Source organism: Bos taurus, chromosome 2 (assembly GCF_002263795.3).
Source record: "Bos taurus isolate L1 Dominette 01449 registration number 42190680 breed Hereford chromosome 2, ARS-UCD2.0, whole genome shotgun sequence".
Taxonomy (NCBI): Eukaryota; Metazoa; Chordata; class Mammalia; order Artiodactyla; family Bovidae; genus Bos; species Bos taurus.
The window spans coordinates 79948191-79969413 of NC_037329.1; the positions used below are offsets into that span (position 1 = coordinate 79948191).

At 38.3% G+C, this 21223-nt stretch overlaps 1 protein-coding gene across 8 annotated transcripts in view; it reads left to right on the plus strand.

Moving 5' to 3' along the window:
• MYO1B (myosin IB) overlaps positions 1-21223 on the plus strand; it is a 199208-nt gene that overhangs the window by 152612 nt on the left and 25373 nt on the right. For all 8 annotated transcript variants that reach the window (XM_024976322.2, NM_001102199.1, XM_059875676.1 and 5 more), the window contains 7 exon segments: positions 6179-6283; positions 8286-8348; positions 11622-11822; positions 13202-13428; positions 16174-16374; positions 18990-19083; positions 19829-19978. In XM_024976322.2, coding sequence (XP_024832090.1) covers positions 6179-6283; positions 8286-8348; positions 11622-11822; positions 13202-13428; positions 16174-16374; positions 18990-19083; positions 19829-19978 — 1041 coding nt within the window.

Sequence of the window (21223 nt, forward strand, 5' to 3'; positions counted from 1 at the left end):
CTCAGAGGATGACCTAAGAAGAGGCATTAGAATCCGCATCAGTGCAAAAATGAAAATTTCAGTGATATTTTATACTCAAGTGAAAATAAACTCATAGAATATAGAGAAAATTCTTTATTTTTTATTCAGTGAATTAAGGTCCTGCCTTTTGGAAAGCCCTGGGCATCACTTTAAAAATTGTACAGGACTAGAAGGAATTTTTTTTAAATGTTTCTAATTCTGCCTCTTGACCCTACTGACAGTTCCCATGAGAATGTTTTTCAGCTGAGCTGGTGGAAACCTTTCATTTACTTTGGTCTGTCTCTAAACGGAAGAGGGAAACTGATGCATTAAACCATGGGATGATGACACATGCGTTTGACTGCAAAACATTCCAGTCTCAGCTGGGTGAATGGCTCAGCCTTGCTGGCCACACGTGATCTGATGTTAGTTTGGAAAACAGATTAGTGGAACATTGATACCAAAATAAGGTGAAATGAATTAAAGTTCATTGAGGAGAAAAATCTAGCTATACATCCTGGTAGAATGTATTCAGTTTTGCAAAGGAAGAGAATTATAATCCAGACACTCCAAATCTTCACAATTCAGCTTGGATATTCTTATAACTGAAAACATGCCCTTAGATTTCTGAGGAATATTTATAGCATCTACATAAAGTAGCAAATGCTATTCTTTAAAAAAAAAAAAAAAAAAGTGAAACTGAATTCAGAACAATGCTGGGCAATCTAAATTGATTCAGTTCTTTTCTAAGTACTTATCTAATAGAGTGGACAGGTGGTTTACTGGGGAACTCTTGTTAGTGTCCTGTAGACCAAAGCAGGACAGCAGTGACTGAATATTTTACCTCTCATGTGACTGAGCTAGTTTTGCACAGGCCAAATGCTGTTATTTGCAATCAGGCATTCTTACTCATCTTGATCTCAGAACCTCATTGAAAGTGGCCATATATCATAAGGCCGTGATAGGCGAGGTGCTATGATAGTTTCAAATTAAAGAATCTAACTAATACCTGGGGAAATGTCAGTGTGAGACCAACTGGTAAGTTCATCTAATGATTATAGGATTTGTTTTCTAAAATACTTTTTAAAAGAAGATTGATTCTAGTTGCAGGGAACATCTTTTGTTCCAGCTTTTTGTATTTAATTTTGTCTTTTATATGCTGGAGAACTTATAGTTGAAGAGGAAGGAGATGATTGAAAGTAGATTTTAGAATGAAAATGGTGAGAATTAATATAGTTCATAATATGTATATGCTTGTCTGTTGTCGCTATAACTTTTTAAGTCAAAGCATATTTAAAAAGTATTTAAGAGAACTGGAATGCTGTTTTTCTAATATTGACCATATTCATATTTGAGTAGGTACTGGAAAGAAAAATGTTACATATTTAAAGGAAAGTTTTCTATAGCTTCAGTCAGTCAGTTTTGTGAGTGTCTTTTGAAAAGGACAATCTTTAATGTTAAATGTTTCTCTCTTACTCTGAGGATTTTTTTTTTTTTTTTTTTTTTTTTACAAAGTTAATTTTCGGTGGGGGGGGAGTGGCTCTTGATCTGGGGCCCACTTATTGACATTGTGATTTTTAAAAATGGATTGTTAAGTGCATTGTATTTTTCTGTAGGAAGAGCATTATAAATGGGGACTGCCCAGGGGTTTTCCACTGAGTAAACCTTTGCTAAGACCAACAGCACACTTTAAAGCAATAATACAGCCCAATTCCTAAAACAGTGTTGTTACAAAGTTTTAGAACTTTTAGATAAAAGTGCTATTTCATTTGTTATGCAAAAGACTCCATTGTATTTAAAGTATGGAACCCCCACCCAACCTGTTACATCTAAACTTTGACCTCAGATGAAAGTGTTGAGCTATGGGAAATATCGATTAAATATATAATTAATAGTGCTTTTGCTGAAGTAAGTTATGATCTTTTGAATTAGAACTGCTCCCCTGTTTCATACATTTTCTGCATGCTAAGTTGCTTCAGTCATGTCTGACTCTTTGCAACACTATGGACTGTAGCCCCCCTAGGCTCCTTTGTCTGTGGGATTCTCCAGGCAAGAATACTGGGTGGGTTGCCATGCCCTTCTTCAGAGGATCTTCCTGACTCAGGGATCGAACCCATATCTCTTGTGTCTCCTGCATTGGCAGGTGGGTTAGTTCATCTGCAGACTCCTTCCCACCCACCATCCTAATGATGGAGTTGAAGGAGCTACCTCATTTATTTTACATCTTCCTTTCTATGTTTATTATTTATAAGGAGTATAAGATTTAAATATCTGTCTTAAAGAGTAAAAGACATCATTAGCCTTCTTTGTTGCTGAGAATATACAAATATGATAACAGGCCAATATTTTTGATTCATCTTTCAAAATCACTACAAGTGGAAAGCTCATGGTTGACATGAGTAAAAACTGGCTATGAATTTTGGGAGTATGAAATTTTTTTTTTTTTTTTATGTTGAAAAGCTGGGCTCAAACTCTAGAATTCTTAATAGAAGGCCTAGATTCTAAAATGTTGGTGTATTTTATATCTCTAAATCCAATGAGTGCTTACTACCCCAGTCTACTCTTTGTAAACAGTGTAGAACGGTATAGAACCCAGACGCTTTGCTGTTTACTTGTGTTTCTAGAGCAGTCCAACAAGGGTAAGGGTGGTTCTGAGCTTCATTTAAGGGGATTGTCTAATGGAAAATTCAGTATGTTCTTGTGCCAAGAGTTTTAGTGTTATCCTTCAGTCTTTAGGGATGAATGTGCTTTAGACAATGGAGAAAAATTCCATGCGTGGAGCGTGGATAGAAAACTGGAGGGAGAGGAGGTGAGTCATTCACGAGAACATGCTCCTGCCTGCTTCCTCCTTTGGAGACTTTGATTCACAGGACTGTCGTGTACAAGAGAGAACCGGCGCAGGGATTGCTGGCCACCCGCAGTTCTCGACAAGCCAAAAAACATCCAAATTCCAAGCTGCTTTGGTGCCTACATATTCATGTGATGGTTCCTTGACCCAGTTTAGCTTTTATAAAGGGGAGCAGAAGAACCTGGTGATATTTAATGTTTATATAAATGAAAAAACTGAGTGTGTGCAAGTTGCACCTGTATGAACTAGTACCAGACTGTTCTTTAATTTTCTGCAAATTGTAAATTTTTGCAACTTACATTTAATGATTTGTGAAGTCTCATTTCCCCAAAATTTGGGACACTGTCAACAACCTAAACATTAATCACAGGAAATATGATTGCCTTCATTTTCAGTAGTAATGAATCACTCTTTGACAGTTCATGGCATGTTTGGGGTCCGTGAGGTAGGTTTGCGACAAATGCGGGGTGTTTCTGTAGGAAGTAAGCTGGCTTCTGTCTTATTGACTGTGCTGTTGATTTGGGGTTTTGTTCTATAAGCAGCAGGTTGAGGTCAGAATCAAGTTTTTGTTCTTAGGCTGTTTCCAGAACACTCTCCTGTCCCTCTTGTTTGTATTTGAAGGGGACACAGCACGTGTACCACAGGAAGGGGTCGCTATGGTGGGGAAAGGGGAGGGGCGCCCTGGATCTCAATGAACCTTTTCACTCTCTTGGTGACTTGCCAAATTTGTCCCCAAGTCTTTGAGTGAATATGTCAGACACATTTTATTTTTGCTGATAATTTAGCATTAGAAGCACCACATTCTGAAGCCTTAGGACTTCAAGCAGGATATATGACATATTATTTCAGGCAAACGGTTTTTATTCTGAGTAGCTCTCACCTAGCAGAACTCCAATTCAGATACCACATGTAGGGTAGGTATTGTGATCCTGTCTTTTGAGTTGATGGGACAGATGTCTTGATCTCAAGTTTTGTGCCAATCAGAAATATAGCCTGGATGATAAAATCTGTCATACGCACCAATAAATAACTGTCCATCAGTGTTTACTTTTAGAAGTTCATTGCAAATTGAGAACTGACTGCATTTTGTGTAATCTGTCCCTTTGTGCACCAGAATGCAGTAAGTATGACCTGTGTGCAGTGCTGGTCTGTTGCATGCGCCTGTGTTAATAGCTTCTCCAACTGTGTGAAGTTTTTGCAGTAAATGGCCATTGATTAACTGTGTGTGGATATGAAGTATATTATAGAAGAACTTACAAAAAAGTCCATATAAGAACTTATAAAAATTAAGGGGAAGTTTACTTTAGCTCAGATTTATGCCTTAGGTTGTATTGTGATTGTGAAGCTTTGCCTTGGTTCCTAACTCGCTTGTGTGTATTTATTTCATAGTCCTGTTCTGGAAGCATACCTCCAGCTGCTCCCAGCCACATACTGTGTCAAGGACACCAGTTGGTTCTCCCCTCCCTTCTTCTCATTAGTTAACATTTGAAAATTTAGCATAATTTTGTTTAAATAGCTCCGTGGGTACAAACCTGTTAAATTAAACAGAAAGGATTTACTCTGTGAATTAAAAAAAAAATTAAAAAAAACAAACAAAGATCTGCTCCTATAAATCACTAAAATTTTAATTTTATGTACAAGTATTAATTTGGGGTAGTATACAGATATATTTTACCAAACTAGGAAAGCCAGGTTTTCTCATAAATGGCATTATACAGATTATAATAAGGCATCTATTGGTATATCAGACCAACATCAGCTGCTAGTCAAATTGATTAAGCTCTGAGAATTGGAGCACTTGTTTTTTAAAACTTTACATGAGAATGAGTGCTGGGGAATGACCTTCATGTCCAGGACTATATTGATTGAATGTTCTGGTGATAATTGTGTGCCTTTTAAGTCAGAACCTTCAGGATTAAAAAAAAAAAAAAAAAAACCCACAACTTTTATCTTCAACATTTAACACTGTAAGATTAATCAGTGATAATATATTTTATGTGTAGTTCATGGTTTAGAGTTTAAAATTTCCCAGGATTAATTACTTTACTAGTGATTAGAGATCCTTAGCCAACCTCTAGGTGCTCCCTCCCAGGTATTATTTTACAATTTGTCCTGGTTGAACTAAATTTGATTTTGAAAGATCAGCTTTCAAAAACCTATGACTTTTGATTTCATCATTTCTGGAGAGATTTGAAGGCAGCTGCTCAGTGTTCACAGAGAGTGGCGAGCTTCAGTTCTGCCATTACGGGCGGCCCCTCTTAGCCTCGAGGCCAGGACTGTCCACTGCAGTGGGAGAAGAGTCAGCGGTGTGGCCACCATCTCTCACTCACTGCCACCGTGTCCTCTCTGTGCAAAGAGGACGAGAGAGTGAAAATCACAAACTTTATTTCCCAGAGATGCTTCTTTCTGAATGGTGTGGTTCTTGGTGTTTTCATCCAACAGACATGCATTTTGTACCCTCTGTATGTAAAGCAATACATTAAGAGTTGCAGATTGTTCAGAAATGGTTTAAGAATGGATCTTTCTAGGCAGTAACTCTGCTGTGAAGAAGAAACTGCTGAGAATCATAAAAGTGATACATGTGTGACCCTTCTGAGAGGAGATGGTTTGTAGCTAGGAGATGATTTTGATGTACTGATTCCCTTAAGTCTGTACTTTGTGAGCCCTGCATTCATTTATTCACTCATCCAGGACACGATGAGTGCTTGTTCAGGTACAAGTTGCTGCAGGCATGGGCTTCCATTAGTGAGCAAGAGATGTGTGCTCAACCCTTTTGAAATGTAAAATCCAGTGACACGGATGAGTATGAAACTAATCAAAGGTGTGAATACACATGTACATGCTTATATACACATAACATGATTTTTCACAAGTGCTGGTATGTAAGAGTCAGAATGAGGGATATGACCCTGGGTCGGGGAGTAAGAGCTCTTTCAGAAAGAATTTCTTGAGCTCCAGAGTTTCACCTGAGAATGGAAGACAGTACTTGGATGACCGAGATGAAGAATCTCACTGTTTCTTTGATGATCTTCTGGGGGGAATGTATTTACTTTTCATTTTTACCATGTGTGGGCTGCTTATTTGTCAACTAAAATTCTTCATTCTCTATAAGCTGCATAACTTGTGTATCCTTCATTCATTCACTTGACTTGTGAATCATTCCTCGCGTGCCTTCAGTGTGCCAGCCTCTGTCCGGGAGCTGTGTGCTGGGCCGCGGTTAGGTCCGCAAGAGTGTGTGACGTTTCTCGTGGAGTGAGATGTTAGAGCTGCATTGTCGTGAGAGCGCTGCTGGCATGCTTTATAAGGCTGTCTTCACTTTTCTCCACATAGGACAACAGCTTTGAGCAGTTCATTATCAATTACTGTAATGAAAAGCTGCAACAAATCTTCATTGAGCTGACTCTTAAAGAAGAGCAAGAGGAATATATACGGGAGGTAATGTTGAAAAAAGTTTTTAAGTATTCCTTTTTTAACTCATAATACAAATTCTGGTTTCAGAAGACTATTCAGACATAACCTTACAATCAGATGTATCAAGTACCTTTTTAAAGCCTGTTTGTTACGACATCTGAGCTGACTGGGAACTTCTTTGCTGTTGGTGCAGGACAGTGCTCAGCACATAGTAGGTGCTCAGTGGACATCAGTTGACGGACTTGAGTCTCACGGGATTCCAGTGCAGTGAAGTAAAATAGTACCCTGTTAAGAAACTAGTCTGAGATGATTGAATGGAAAAACAGTGGTACATCTGTACGAGGCCCTAATACTCAGCAATGAGAAGGAACAAACAAGTGATACACACAAGAGTGTGAAGGAGTCTCAGATGCATTTTGCTAAATGAAAAATGCCAGATTCAAAGGCTACATATGTATGAGCCTATTTGTATGTCATTCTAGAGAAGTCAGAGCTGTCGAGGCACCAGTGATAGAGACATAATAGTCAGTAGTGGCCAGAGGATAGGTGTGTGACTACAGAGGGGCAGCTTGGGGGGTTTTGGAGGCTGGTTGTGGTGGTGGTTACCTGACGCTACGCATTTGCCCAAACTGAAGAGAACAGTACACCTAAAAAGTCTTGTATATAAATTTGAAAATATTTTAAGACTTGGTTCACTCTTTAAAAACATTGATTTTCTAACATTTTTAAATAAAAGCAGATCTTAATGCTAGTGCTGTGGATGTATTATCTCATTTAGATGTAGTTGGAAAATAATCAAGTCATATTTACAGAGTACATTCATCCTTAATTTTAAAACAGATACTTGGTTTTCACCCTTTGATTTTTTTTAAATAGCCAACATTTTTCTATGTATAAATGTATTTATTTTAGACAAAAGGAGAAATTTTATTGTATCTGTATTGCATTATGTTTTGTTTCCATTTCATTTATTGCTTTAATATTTTAGTAATATTACCTATTTTTCTTCATTTTTCTATAGTGTCATTTTAAGTCATTAAAGACACAGAATCTTCTTTTTATGGCCTCTCAGTATAGACTTTTCTAATGTGAATATTATCCCCAGTGACTTAGTAAAATAACTCATCTACTCAAAAACTAAATCATAAATATTTCATTTACCATTTGGAATTATTATCATGCTTTAGAAACATTTTATACTTGAATGACACCTTTTTTAACATAAACATCCTAAAAGCCAGATTTATTCTCTTCCTGTCTTCTCATCCTAAAGTGAATACCCAAACTTTGATCTGTAACTTAAAACAGTTTGTACAGATTGTCTAAACCAGTTCTAAGAGTATATAGGAAGATCCTTAGCTTACAGTATGAATTAGCTCTCTTCCCCTTCTGGAAAAATAAATGTTTACACTTACGGACAGACTGTAAGCAGATACAGAATGTTTACATTTGGCCTCCCAGCTTTGGCTTTGTAGCTGGTGTTAGAACCAGTGCCTAGGTTTTCATTTTGTCTTTCTGTTGAAAATTCTTTTCTTAGCAGTGTTCTATTTTTACATTTGAAATAGTTAATGGCCCTAAACATGGGGTTGACTCTAAAATGAATTTCTTCCTTGTGATTACAAATTAAGAACAGAAAAATCTAGGCCTTAGTTTCTTGGGTTCAAGTTCTGACTTATTTCCTTATAAACATTGTAAATATATACAAAGTAATATTGACCCGAGGGCCTGGTGAGTAAATGGCCCAGAGCCAGCGAAGTGCATGGGAAATTGCCACAGATGGGAGTCTGGAAGGGGAGGCCGTCTCAGCCCAGGTCAAGGGCATGTATTTCAATCAAATTGTGTCTGTGCTAGACTGCTGCATTACCAGAGTTTTGGGGACCATAAAATGACATTTGCCACCCTGACTTTTATAAAGGAAATTTTCAGAGAGGAAGTGGAAGATCGTAAGATGGGCAAAGTCTTGTATTATAGATAGTAGTGTTGTAGCATCATTATATGGGATTTGATTATGTTCTTTCTTTTTCAGGACATAGAATGGACTCACATTGAGTACTTCAATAATGCTATCATTTGTGACCTAATAGAAAATGTGAGTATTAAGTACAGTTTTCTAACAAGTTCTTGGTAGTATAATTCACTAGTTACGAATGATCTGACTGCCTTCAATGTTAAGCTTTAGTATTTCCAGTATTTGAACATGTTAGAGAAATAGAGTTCTGTGGAGACTTTTATCACAAGCTTAAGAAATTACACACAGTTCTTAAATACATACATAGAGAGCTAGACATTTTGATACTTAGCCAGTATTCCCCCATGCTCATCCTGTTGCCGTATCACAGAGCCCGGTCTTGACACTCAGATGCTATGCCCTTAGGTACACCGTTCTATCTTATGTGCTGGGATCCCAGGTCCAATCCACCGCTCCTGGAAATAAGAGCCCTGATCATAGGAAACTCAGTAAAAAAGATGTTTGCCAAATCAAAATATGCCGTTCCTAAAATTCTAATGACCTCTTAACATACTATTCAGTGGTTATTATCAAAAAGATGATTGTTGGTGAGGATGTGGTGAGATAGTAATGTACCGATGGTGGGAATGTAAATTGATGTAACCGCTATAGAAAACAGTGTAGAGAGAGAAAAAAAAAAAAAAGATAAGAAAACAGTATAGAAGTTCCTCAAGAAATTAAAAATAGCACTATTATGTGACCCAGCAATCTCACTTCTGGGCATATATATAAAAAAAAAACAAACAAACCCAGAATCAGGATCTCAAAGAAGTATCTTCGCTGCCACATTCACTGCAGCTTTATTCACAATAGCCAAGATTCGGGAAACCACCTAAGGGTCCGTCCACAGATGAATGGCTAAAGAAGATGTGGTGTACATATACAATGGAATATTGTTCAGTCTTGAGAAAGAAGGAAATCCTGCCATTTGTGACAATAAAGATGGACTTTGAGGGCAACTGAAAGAAGTCAGAGAAAGACAAATACTGTATGATATCACTTGTATGTAGAATCTAAGTTAAAAAAAAAAAAACTCAGAAACAGAATAAAAGGAATAGTGATTGCCAAGGGCTAACGTTTGGGGGAAATAGGGAGATGTAGGCCAAAGTGTACAGACTTCTAGTTGTAAGATGAGAGAGTTCTGGGCTCTGATGTACAGCATGGTGGTAGAGTTAACAACACTGTATTATATATACTGGTGGTTAAGCAAGTAGGTCTTAAATGTTCTCACCACAAAAAAAGAAATGGTAATTAGGTGATGTGATGGAGGTAACTAGCAATATGGTTGTGGATCAATGAACATGTTGTACACCTTAAACTTTCACAGTATTATGTCAGTTATATCTCAGTAAAACTGGAAAAAAGTTTACAAAAACAACAAAACTCCATGCAGTTCAAATTAAAGGAAGATAAAGGCACCATCTTGGGAGCTGAATGACATAGGATCCCAGGGGTGGCTGGTATGGATCACGGCCTTGCTTAAGGATGTGACGGACAGTGTGTGTGACTTCACAGATGGCTGAGGGCCATGGGATTTTTCAGGTTACAAATTATGCATGTTAGAGGCTTAAGGTGTGAAAAATTACTGCATCATTTTTAGTAACCTTTCCAAATCTAAGATTTTTGTGTTTACATCATATTTTTTAGTTTATTATGAATGAATTGATTGTGGGAAGACTCATTTGTGTGTAAAAGCTTAGGATCCTGACCTTGATAACAAAGTAATTTGAAGCAATGCGTAAACTTAGGTGTCATCATAGATGAGTGCTGTTTCAGCAATAGAATCACAGGCTCTAAATGTCCAACAGGTCGTTTGCTATTCATTTTCAACAAGATGTTTTTGAATATTATATAGTTCGCCAATATATTTTCCTTCAGTATTCACAATATTCTTGAAAGCTGCACCTTTGACTATTGAATTAAAAAAAAATTCTGAGCCATTATTATTTTTCAATTAAAAAATAAGCCTTGTTTTGAAAAATTTGGACAGTTTTGGATTGTGAACACTAATATTCCACCTAAGCAATTTAAAACTGTAGTCTAAAATTTAGAAAATCAATCGCTTTCCTGAAAAGTTTTTCTGGTAAGTTTTGTGACCGAAGTAATTTGCTGAGGGAATTTTAACTTTCAGAAGTTGTGACTAACACTTCTTTCTTCATAAATGTAACATTGCACTTAATTATTTCCCTTTAAGAAGGGGGGTGGGGGAAGGAACAGTGGTAATACACCTAATATAGCTAAATTATCTCAGCCCCAAATCCCCTTGCATATGTGATTAAAGAAACTCATGTCCATGTAGGATCCTGGATACATAAAGGAAATGTTTCCTTTCAGCAACACCTAACAATAATGTTTATTCTGGGGATGTTATGAACACACTTGATGCCTGAGAGTCCACACTTCCCCCAGATTTTGTGTGTGAAGTGTTTAAGTGCTGGTCAGAGGATGTCACGGCCTTGTAAAGAGAAGAGGAGAGCCGTGAGACTTTGCCCTAGCGGAAGTGGGTGGGGCTAATGGTCAGTAGATTGTTCTCCATGGAATGGAGACGTGTGGGCCTGTAGAGGCAATCAAAGGAACAACAGCCTTTATTTAGCAAAGTAGAAGTTTCCTGATTTTTTTATTGGGTTTAGTTGGGCTGACAGCTCTTGGGATAAATATGATCACAGGGTCTGAATACTCAGCAAACAAATTCTCAACTCATGTTTAACATCCATTTCGAAATTTAATATGGAAAGAGAATTTTATTCTAAACAGATGATTCTTGAAACATAGCTTGATTGCATTGATCATTAAAAGCAGCATCCCAGTCACATCACTTTTTTTCCCAGTAAAATAAACTATTTTGAACACGTGAGCAATTTGGAAACATCTGAAACCAATTTCCTTCTCAAGCTATGAATCCAATAATGGCCTTAGAAGACAGTGCTTTGTGATTTATGACTACATGTTATACAGATAGTAGTGTCAGACTAGTTCCTGACTTTCAGATTTGCTTTCTGGTCTTTGCGGTATAAGTTGCCTTTTTCTAAACTACATAAGTTTCAGTCATCAGCCTGCTGAGGTGGCTGAGGTAACTCCTACATCCTGTTCTGTGGGAGAGGCACCATGGATGGGGGGAAGTGGGGGGAACCTCATAAAGACACTCCTGCCCCCTCCTCCAACACACCTGGGACACCCTGGAAGGGGTTGATTCCTGTGTTTCTCTTTGTTATTTGTTTTGATTCTGCACTTTTTGTTGTAACAAAACAATTTTTCTTGTGACTAAGTTGACTATGTTTAACAGCATAATTAGGAATAATTATGAAAACAATACAGTGAGGAAGGAAGGAAACCTTTTTATTTCCTTTCTCCTAGAACACAAACGGGATCCTAGCCATGCTGGATGAAGAGTGCCTTAGGCCGGGCACGGTCACGGATGAGACCTTCTTGGAAAAGCTGAACCAAGTCTGCGCTACCCACCAGCATTTTGAGAGCAGGATGAGCAAGTGCTCCCGGTTCCTCAATGACACGTCCCTTCCTCACAGCTGCTTCAGGATCCAGCACTATGCTGGCAAGGTGTGGGAGCCCGGGACCCCAGGGAGGTCACAGTTACTCCTTGGAGGGCAGACACCTTGCCTCAGAGAAGGCATTCTGACCAGCGCCAGCTCTGGAGGATAAATGGAGCTCCTGAGGGGTTGTAGAATCCATGAATGTTTAGTGGGCATAGAATCTGGATCATATTGAGAAAAACCTTACTAGTACTGAGATCTGAAAGGAAAGCCAGTGGACCTAATCAAAGAGTTCAAGTATATATTAAAAAATAAATTTTATTATTTTTAGGCTGAGAGCTAGCCTATAAAAAAGATCTAGTGACACATAAAAAATTTGCCAGTAAAAATGAGCCGTCACTAAAGACATACAGTAAGGTTTTAATTTTTTCCATTTTATTTATTTTTTTGATGTGGACCATTTTTTAGTCTTTATTGAATTTGTTGTAGTACTGCTTCTGCTTTATGTTTTGGGTTTTTGGCTGCAAGGCATATGGGATCTTGGCTCCCTAACCAGGGAGCTAACCCACATCCCCAACATCGGAAGGCAGAGTCTTAACCACTGGACTGCTAGGGAAGTCCCTACAGTAATTATAAATAAGCTTGCAAACGTCAGAGGAGAAACAAAATCTGATTTTGTATTTAGTAAATATGAAGTTGTTTTGTTGTTGTTTAGTTGCTAAGTCATGGTCCAACTCTCTTGTGACCTCATGGATTGTAGTCCACCAGCCTCCTCTGTCCATGGAATTTTCCAGGCAAGAATACTGGAGTAGGTTGCCATTTCCTTCTCCAGGAGATCTTCCTGACCCAGGGATCGAACTAGAGTCTCCTGCATTGGCAGGCAGATTCTCTACCACTGAGCCACCAGGGAATCCCAAATATGAAGTATATAGTATCTAAATTACCTTTAATTTCAAAATGTTGGAACTTGGTACTTCATTTTTTTTTTCACTAGCCCATGTTATTAAAAAATACTTTTCTGGTCAATTTCCCTGCTGGTGTAGGATGTCTATAAAAATGTGAACGTTATCTCTGTTTTCCCCTATCTCCTTTTAAACACGCTTGAATTGGCGTATGTAAACTAAAAAATATAAGTAAAACCTCAAAAATATGATTGAATACCCAAAAAACCCTAAAATCCTTTGAAAATGTTATGATAACATTTTTGAAGTTTATTCTTGCAAATCCTGAAGGGTAATAGAATTTATTTTGAACTCCTCTGTGATTTAGACAGATGGAATTTAAACTTGGAGGCTAATTTGGTATTAGAGTGTGACTAATGTGTTGAGGGTTTTTTGATGGAGAAAGAAGAGGCTGCAGTATAGATAGTCTCAGGATATTTTTAACAGCTGTTTGATGTTCTGGTGTGCAGCGTATCAGCTACTGAGTCCCATGTGCTGCTCATAGGTGCTGTACCAAGTGGAAGGATTTGTGGACAAGAACAATGACCTTCTCTATCGGGACCTGTCCCAAGCCATGTGGAAGGCTGGACACGCCCTCATCAAATCTTTATTTCCCGAAGGAAACCCTGCCAAGATCAACCTGAAAAGGCCTCCTACAGCCGGCTCACAGTTCAAAGCATCCGTAGCCACTCTGATGAAAAATCTACAGACCAAGAATCCAAACTACATTAGGTATTTCTGGCACATAAAATTCTTTGGCCATTCAACTATGAAGGCATTCACAAGGAGGATCATTTTCCTGTTTGCTTAATCTGAGTATAGCCCAAGCAAAGGGGTAACTAAAGTACTTACAGTTCAAATCATATGGTGTCTTGGGTGTGTTTGAAAAATACTCCAGTGCCCCCAAAATAAGGAATTTTAAAAAGGAAAGAAGAAGTGTGGCGGGGGATGGGAATAGATACTTAATTGGGTTGTTGGCATACAGGAGTTTGCAACTTTCTGTTTTTTTTTAAAGACAAGAAACAAAATATAAATTTATTTCTGATAAGGTTTTGCATAAACTCTTCTGTTGGATTCATTGTGGATTCTTGTAACATTGACTTGGCCCATTGACACCTGAGTTGCAGGTCTTGTGTGAGGAAGCATATGCCTCAAGTAATGATTTCTGAAACAATCGAAATTTTTTCAAAACAAGACAAGAACCCCTTTTAAAAAATCTGGTTTCTTTTTTTGCTTCTAAGTCATCATAGATTTCAACATTCAGTACAGGCCGATTAGTATTAGAGTTGGCTATGTGTGTACTTGATGAACTAGGTGATAGAGGGTTTGTCTAGCAGGTCAGGTTTCATGTGGCACATGCATGCCCACACATACTTTCTCCTGTTGTCTTTGAAAATTCAGTTATGAGGAAGTTAGCATGAAGAATATTTTCGTGTTTGGCTTGTTGCCCTAATATTTGTGTTCATAGCAAATGTAAATAGCATCCCCTGGTTTGGTTGCCAACAGGTTAGAACATATATTAGGTAAGGATCCTAGTTTCCAAAAAAATGAACCAAGAAACTTTGTGCGATCAGTGTTTTGTTATTCTCATTTGAGTCAACTTTTTTTTAAACCTTAAGATTCTGTTAATTGAGGTATAATTTGTATAGAGTGATATGCACAGATCCTAGGTAAATGGCTCCATTGGTTTTTCACCACTGAATACACTTTGGTAACAACTACTCAGATCAAGACATGGAATGTTCCATCACCCCCAGAAAATTCCTTTCTTCTCCTTGTCTTTCAGTGGTTTTAATGGGACTCTAAGAATTCTTAGTTAATAAACTCCCAACGTTGTGAATATATCATTTTAAGTGTATATATATATATCTTTATCTTTAGACTCAGTTTCAGATTCATTTTAAGCTCTATTTTCCCCAGACAGGTATCTTGTTTTGGCACTGTGTAATGAAAAGAAAAACAAACAAACCTCTATTTTTCACTCATTTGCCCTGATGCCTTTGTCGAAAATCAGTTGAATATATGTGTAGACATCTAGATCTAAACTCACTAGTTTGTTCCATTGATCTATTTGTTCTTAAACCAAAAAGTAAGCATTATTTTTATAAATGTAAAAAGGAAAATCATAGAAAACACCAGGGTCAAACTATGTAAGATTTAGTTGTTCATATATTGTATATGCATGTGGATTTTATTTGACAGTTATGGTGAGGCAGATATAACCATAAATGTTTAACAGTATATTAATTAAGATATAAAGATTGCTCCAGCAAGATCCAGAAATAATAAGGGCCTAAACAAGATTAACATTTATTTCTTTTTTTTTTTTTATTTTTATTTTTTTCTCTAATTTTATTTTATTTTTAAACTTTACATAATTGTATTAGTTTTGCCAAATATCAAAATGAATCCGCCACAGGTATACATGTGCTCCCCATCCCGAACCCTCCTCCCTCCTCCCTCCCCATACCATCCCTCTGGGCCGTCCCAGTGCACCAGCCCCCAGCATCCAGCATTATGCATCGAACCTGGACTGGCAACTCGTTTCCTACATGATATTTTACATAACATTTATTTCTTATGTAACTTCTAAGTGTATGGACTTCAAGGCTAACAGAGTAATGTCTTCTGTGTTGAGGCTCTGCCATTTCCAGGATATCTCCTTTTATGTATATAGTCAGAGATAGCTCTCTACCATGTCAACATGCCAACCAGCAGTTAGCAGAAGAGCAAAGGGAGAACCAAGTTCCTTTTAACGACACATCAGAAGTAGCAAACATGATTTCTGCTCTGGCTAGAATTTTGGTCACATGGCCACACTTACCTACAAAGGAAGCTGGGAAATCTAGTCTTTCCTTGGGCAGCAAAGTGCTCTGTTTAAAAGGAGGGAGATAATAGGGATTTAGTGAGACAGCAGTGTTTTTAACTGTTTGATTGAGGTATGTAATATACATATACACAATCTAATATATGAAGCTTAACTGTGGAGGCTGTTGAATTTTTACATATTTCTATGCCCATGTAGCCCCATCCTGACCAAGATATAAAACATTTCCATCAACCCAGAAGATTCCCTTGTGCCCCTTCCTTGTCCATCTTCATGCCTTCCTCTCCCCAGAGGTAAAACACTGCCGAGTTCTCACTAGGAATAGTTTCTCTAGAACTTAGTATAAATGGAATCATAGAATATGCACTCTTATACATCAAACTTCTTACATTCAACAGAATGTCAGTGATATTTATCCATGTTATTGTACATAAGAGTTTATTCTTTTTTTTTTTTGCTGAGTCTGCAGTGTATTTATCTTAATGTTTTTATAAAATGATCTGGAATAATTTCAAAGGAAATGATGAGGTTTCCAAGAATGATAAGTAATATGTGACTGTGAAATAACTCTATGTGATACTTTGTAAAACATGGACAGATCAATCTGTAAGAGACAGAGTTTAAAAACTAATATTTGTGTATTCTTTCAGGTGTATCAAACCGAACGATAAAAAAGCAGCACACATCTTCAACGAGGGTCTAGTGTGTCATCAGGTCAGGTATCTGGGTCTTTTGGAGAATGTCCGCGTGAGAAGGGCAGGCTACGCCTTCAGGCAGGCCTATGAACCTTGCCTAGAAAGATACAAAATGCTTTGTAAACAAACATGGCCTCACTGGAAAGGACCAGCAAGGTGAGACATTCATTAATCACATTTAATGATGAAGTTTTAAAACATACAAATACCATGTTGTTTTCTTCACGTGCTATTCAGGCGAAACAGAATCCTATGAAAATTTGGATGTAACTTCTGGTTTGGACCGTCTTCTGTCAGGATACCATTTTGTGCCAATTTTTATTAATTCTAGAGCGCTTGGTCTTCAAGGTTAAAACAGGGCTTATCAAATCTACCTTTGGAATTTGTATGTCAATAGAACTTCTAAGATATGCTGTGGTGAGTTAGCAGGAGGGAAATTTGTGATTGATAATTGTATTTGTGTAGAATCATAGCAGGGTAGAGTTAGAGGCATCTTGTATCACTGCTTTCAGCTTTTCATTTTTTTTTCTGGAGAATTAACCCCAGAGAGAGTGAGTAGGGAGTGGGGATCGAATTCTTTGCCCAAGTCTGTACCAATTAAGAAATGGATATAGGAGCAGTTATATCTGTTCTCTTGTGACTTCCTTTGTGGCTCAGCTGGTAAAGAATCCGCCTGCAATGTGAGAGACCTGGGTATGATCCCTGGGTTGGGAAGATCCCCTGGAGAAGGGAAAAGCTAGCTACCCACTCCAGTATTCTGGCCTGGAGAATTCCATGGACTGTATAGCCTATGGGATTGCAAAGAGTCGGACATGACTGAGCGAGCGACTTTCACTTCACTTTGTATCTATCTATTCTGTAGAGTTGACTCATTGGAAAAGACTCTGAAGCTGGGAGGGATTGGGGGCAAGAGGAGAAGGGGACGACAGAGAATGAGATGGCTGGATGGCATCACTGACTCGATGGACATGAGTCTGAGTGAACTCTGGGAGTCCGTGATGGACAGGGAGGCCTGGCGTGCTGCGATTCATGGGGTTGCAAAGAGTCGGACACGACTGAGCGACTGATCTGATCTGATCTGATTCTGTGTTCTGTATCTGAATACAGGAGAGTTCACAGTGTCAGTGTTATTGCAAGTAAAACTGGATTGGAGAATATGGCAGAACTCAGGGCCATGTGGCTTTTCAGCTCATCCGCCCTACATTGCATTCATCCATCAAGTCCTAGCAGAGCACTGGACCACTGCAGACCCAAGCAGAGAGAGCTTGTGTGCTGGTGGGGGGCTGCTGCAGGAGAGAATCCAGGCCTTGTCTGTGCAAAGGCCTTTCTTCTGCTTCACCAGAGTCAGAAGTTACTCTTCTGCAGGCCATAGAAGCTTTCCCAACTACTACAGCAGGAGCAGTGTGCTGTTTAATGGGATTTTCTTTCACTGCACTGGTTGTGCCTCCACATTGTCAGTGCACCTGACCTGTCACAGGAGCATCAGTAGAATTACATGCTCACCTCGTATTGCAAGAAATTCCAGACTTACGGTGTGGTCTCTGATGCATAATTCAGTGCCCAAGTAATTAGGGTTTGGGTGCTATGTCATTTCCTACTGCTAATTTCCAGGGTATTATGGTCATTGTCTACTATAATACACAGAACAAGTATTCCTCCCTGCCTGGTATCCAGTCCACAGGTTGGTGGGGCAGAGTTTAGGGCTAAAGACTGACTTTAAATCCAGGCTCTAGGATGAAGGGGTTAGAGCCGAGTCCAGGCCCTTGCTTCTGCCCCGTAAGGCCTGTGTTCTTTTGCATTCCATTGCCTGGCACTTAGCACTCTTGGTCCCTGTCTACAATCTGAGTAGTAGGAGCAGTGCTTAAAAATGTTTAAAGGGGTTAACTAAGAGGATTCAAAATAGATGTAATTTCTTGCATACTCTTTTGGCCCTGGTTGATCCATTGTTATGAGTTTATTTGAGCACCTCACCTGGAAAATCCCATGGACGGAGGAGCCTGGTGGGCTGCAGTCCATGGGGTCGCTGGGAGTCGGACACGACTGAGTGACTTCACTTTCACTTTTCACTTTCATGCATTGGAGAAGGAAATGGCAACCCACTCCAGTGTTCTTGCCTGGAGAACCGCAGGGATGGGGGAGCCTGGTGGGCGGCCATCTATGGGGTCACACAGAGTCGGACACAACTGACGCGACTTAGCAGCAGCAGCTAATGAAATCAAGAAATTGGCTTTAATAGCATATTTTCATAGAATATGTAGTTTGAACCCAAAATGCTTTTTTAGCATTTACCCCTGGATTTGGTTAAATGTGTGGAATTCAATCTGGGAATTCTCTGATGAAAGGATGCTTAGTGAAAGAACAGTTATACTTAGAAATAGATCCAACCAGTCCGTTCTAAAGGAGATCAGCCCTGGGATTTCTTTGGAAGGAATGATGCTAAAGCTGAAACTCCAGTACTTTGGCCACGTCAAGCGAAGAGTTGACTCATTGGAAAAGACTCTGATGCTGGGAGGGATTGGGGGCAAGAGGAGAAGGGGACGACAGAGGATGAGATGGCTGGATGGCATCACTGACTCAATGGACATGAGTCTGAGTGAACTCCAGGAGTTGGTGATGGACAGGGAGGCCTGGCGTGCTGCGATTCATGGGGTCACAGAGAGTCGGACACGACTGAGCGACTGATCTGATCTGAGAAACTAATATCATGGTTTAAGATAAGATAACCTATTTTTGTAACTCAGAACATGTGTTGCTTTTATTTATCTTTATAGAGCTGGTGTGGAAGTTTTGTTTAATGAATTGGAGATTCCTGTGGAAGAATACTCCTTTGGTAGATCAAAGATATTCATTAGAAACCCAAGAACAGTATGTAATTTTGCATTTGTGTTATAATCATGTAAGCAAGTTCTTAAAGGATGTTTAACTTTATAGTGTTACCCAAGATGCTACCAAGAATGTCACATTTTTGTTTTTCTACAAATATCCAAGTGGATGGCTTAATAAAGGGTAGTGGAAGAACACATGTTTTATGAAACATCAAAATTTTTGAGCTGATAGATGGTGTAATATTTAAAAAATCAAAGAAACTGATAATACAGTAAAACCTCCCTCATTCATAAAAATTGGTGGTTAATCCAGTCTGTATATGTAATGTCTGAATTATACAGTAATTTCAGGAAAGACAACTCTACATGAAGTCACCCAAATTAAAAAAAATTTTTAAGAACACTTAAAATTCTACTTATTAAAAAAATCTGATTGAGCATTTTTATAACTGAAGAGACTAGCATGAAATATAATGAACATAGAGGTTTATTGGAAATATGGTGAAATACAAAAGTATTTAAATTGTTTGAGAGAAACCTAAGCAATCGTTTGAAGTCACCCCCCTTCTGTTAACAATTTCATTCTCATTGATAGTGTGAAGGCACATCTAGAGCTCAGTCCAGCCCTTATGTGATTTGTCATAAACACTTTGTAAAACACTGTAAAAACACTTTGTAAAACATTTGTAAAACACTTTGTAAAACATTTGTAAAACACTGTACCCTAAATTGTGTATCTTGCATGAATTCATCCAAATAGTTTTCTCCATCTGTTATTTTATTAGTTATTCAAATTAGAAGACCTGAGGAAGCAACGGCTTGAGGACCTGGCCACTCTCATTCAGAAGATTTATCGGGGGTGGAAATGTCGCACACATTTCCTGCTGATGAGAAAAAGCCAAATTGTGATTGCTGCCTGGTTCAGGAGATACGCGGTAAGAGCTCATGACGTTTTTGAGGTATAATCATGGTACTTTTTTGCAAATGTTTGTTCTGTACTTAACTATGAAAGTAACTTTTTACATACTTGATCTTCCCAATGACCTGGTGAAATGGGTCTTCTTCTGGTCCCGTTTTTTAAAGATGAGAAAACTAAGTAACAGCTACTAGATGGCTGAGATGGGGTTTGAGTCCAGGACAAGTCAGAGCTCCAGTTGAGTTCATCCCACTGTTTTCCACTGATGGAGATACATGTAGTGGAGGTCTACATCTTGAATTTGGTTTTCAGATTGGAAGAGATAATGTTATTTAACCATTTGAGTAGGGTAGGGTCAGTTTTCCCAAATAATTGGCTGTCCTCCATTTATTGTAGGAGCTCTGAAAATGGTTTTAATTCCAGAAAGCTAGTGCCACATTTTAGTAGAATTCTGGGTTTGGGTAAAGGTTTGGATTTCCTTTAGTCCTCAGATATCAGGCCCTTTGGGAAAAGGTGCGAAAATAAAGTATATTTATTTAATTGATATGGAATTTCTTTGGGGAATTTTCTTTCTCACTCAATTATAGATGTTTCATTGGCGGCATAACAGGTTTGAGGGAAACCTGAAGGTTTGCCTCTAGGCTAGGTTGAACTTGGCATTGTGTTCTCACAAAATGAATTTTAATGATAAGGGCACTGCTGCCAAGTGTATTTTCATTCTCTGCTTTTTCACTAGACAGTGGGTTGGAGAGTGAATTAAAATTGCAATCAAATCTCCTTTAAATGTGTTCTTCTTTTTCAGCTGTAGAGTAGTTTTACTTTAAAGGAGTGTATAATTAGAACGTAACTTATGCTGGCCTATTCTCGTGTAATCCATTTGAGTGTAAATTTCTGAGTTTTATAAATCAATGTTACTTAAATGAGTAAAGATAAATTACATTTAAAAGAACATCTTCAAAACTGCTTCCTTGAGTTAAAAGAGTATAACCAACGGTACAAGTGTTAAAGTCTGACCGTAGCCAGCCACATTAATGATAAATTTATTCACATGTATTTTGCAAAGGCCCAGAGGGCTGTTGTCTCCAGCCTGGCTGCACAGAGTGGTACTTTGCCCTTTGGCAGTTTTGTAACGCTCTGTTTTCTGTTTGCCTTAGAGTGGGAGGACTAACAAATAACCAATCCTCAAGGAACCCATTTTTATTATTTCTTATTTTGAGATCAATAAAAAAAAAAAAAGTTTTGAAGCATCCTAAATTTATCTGTC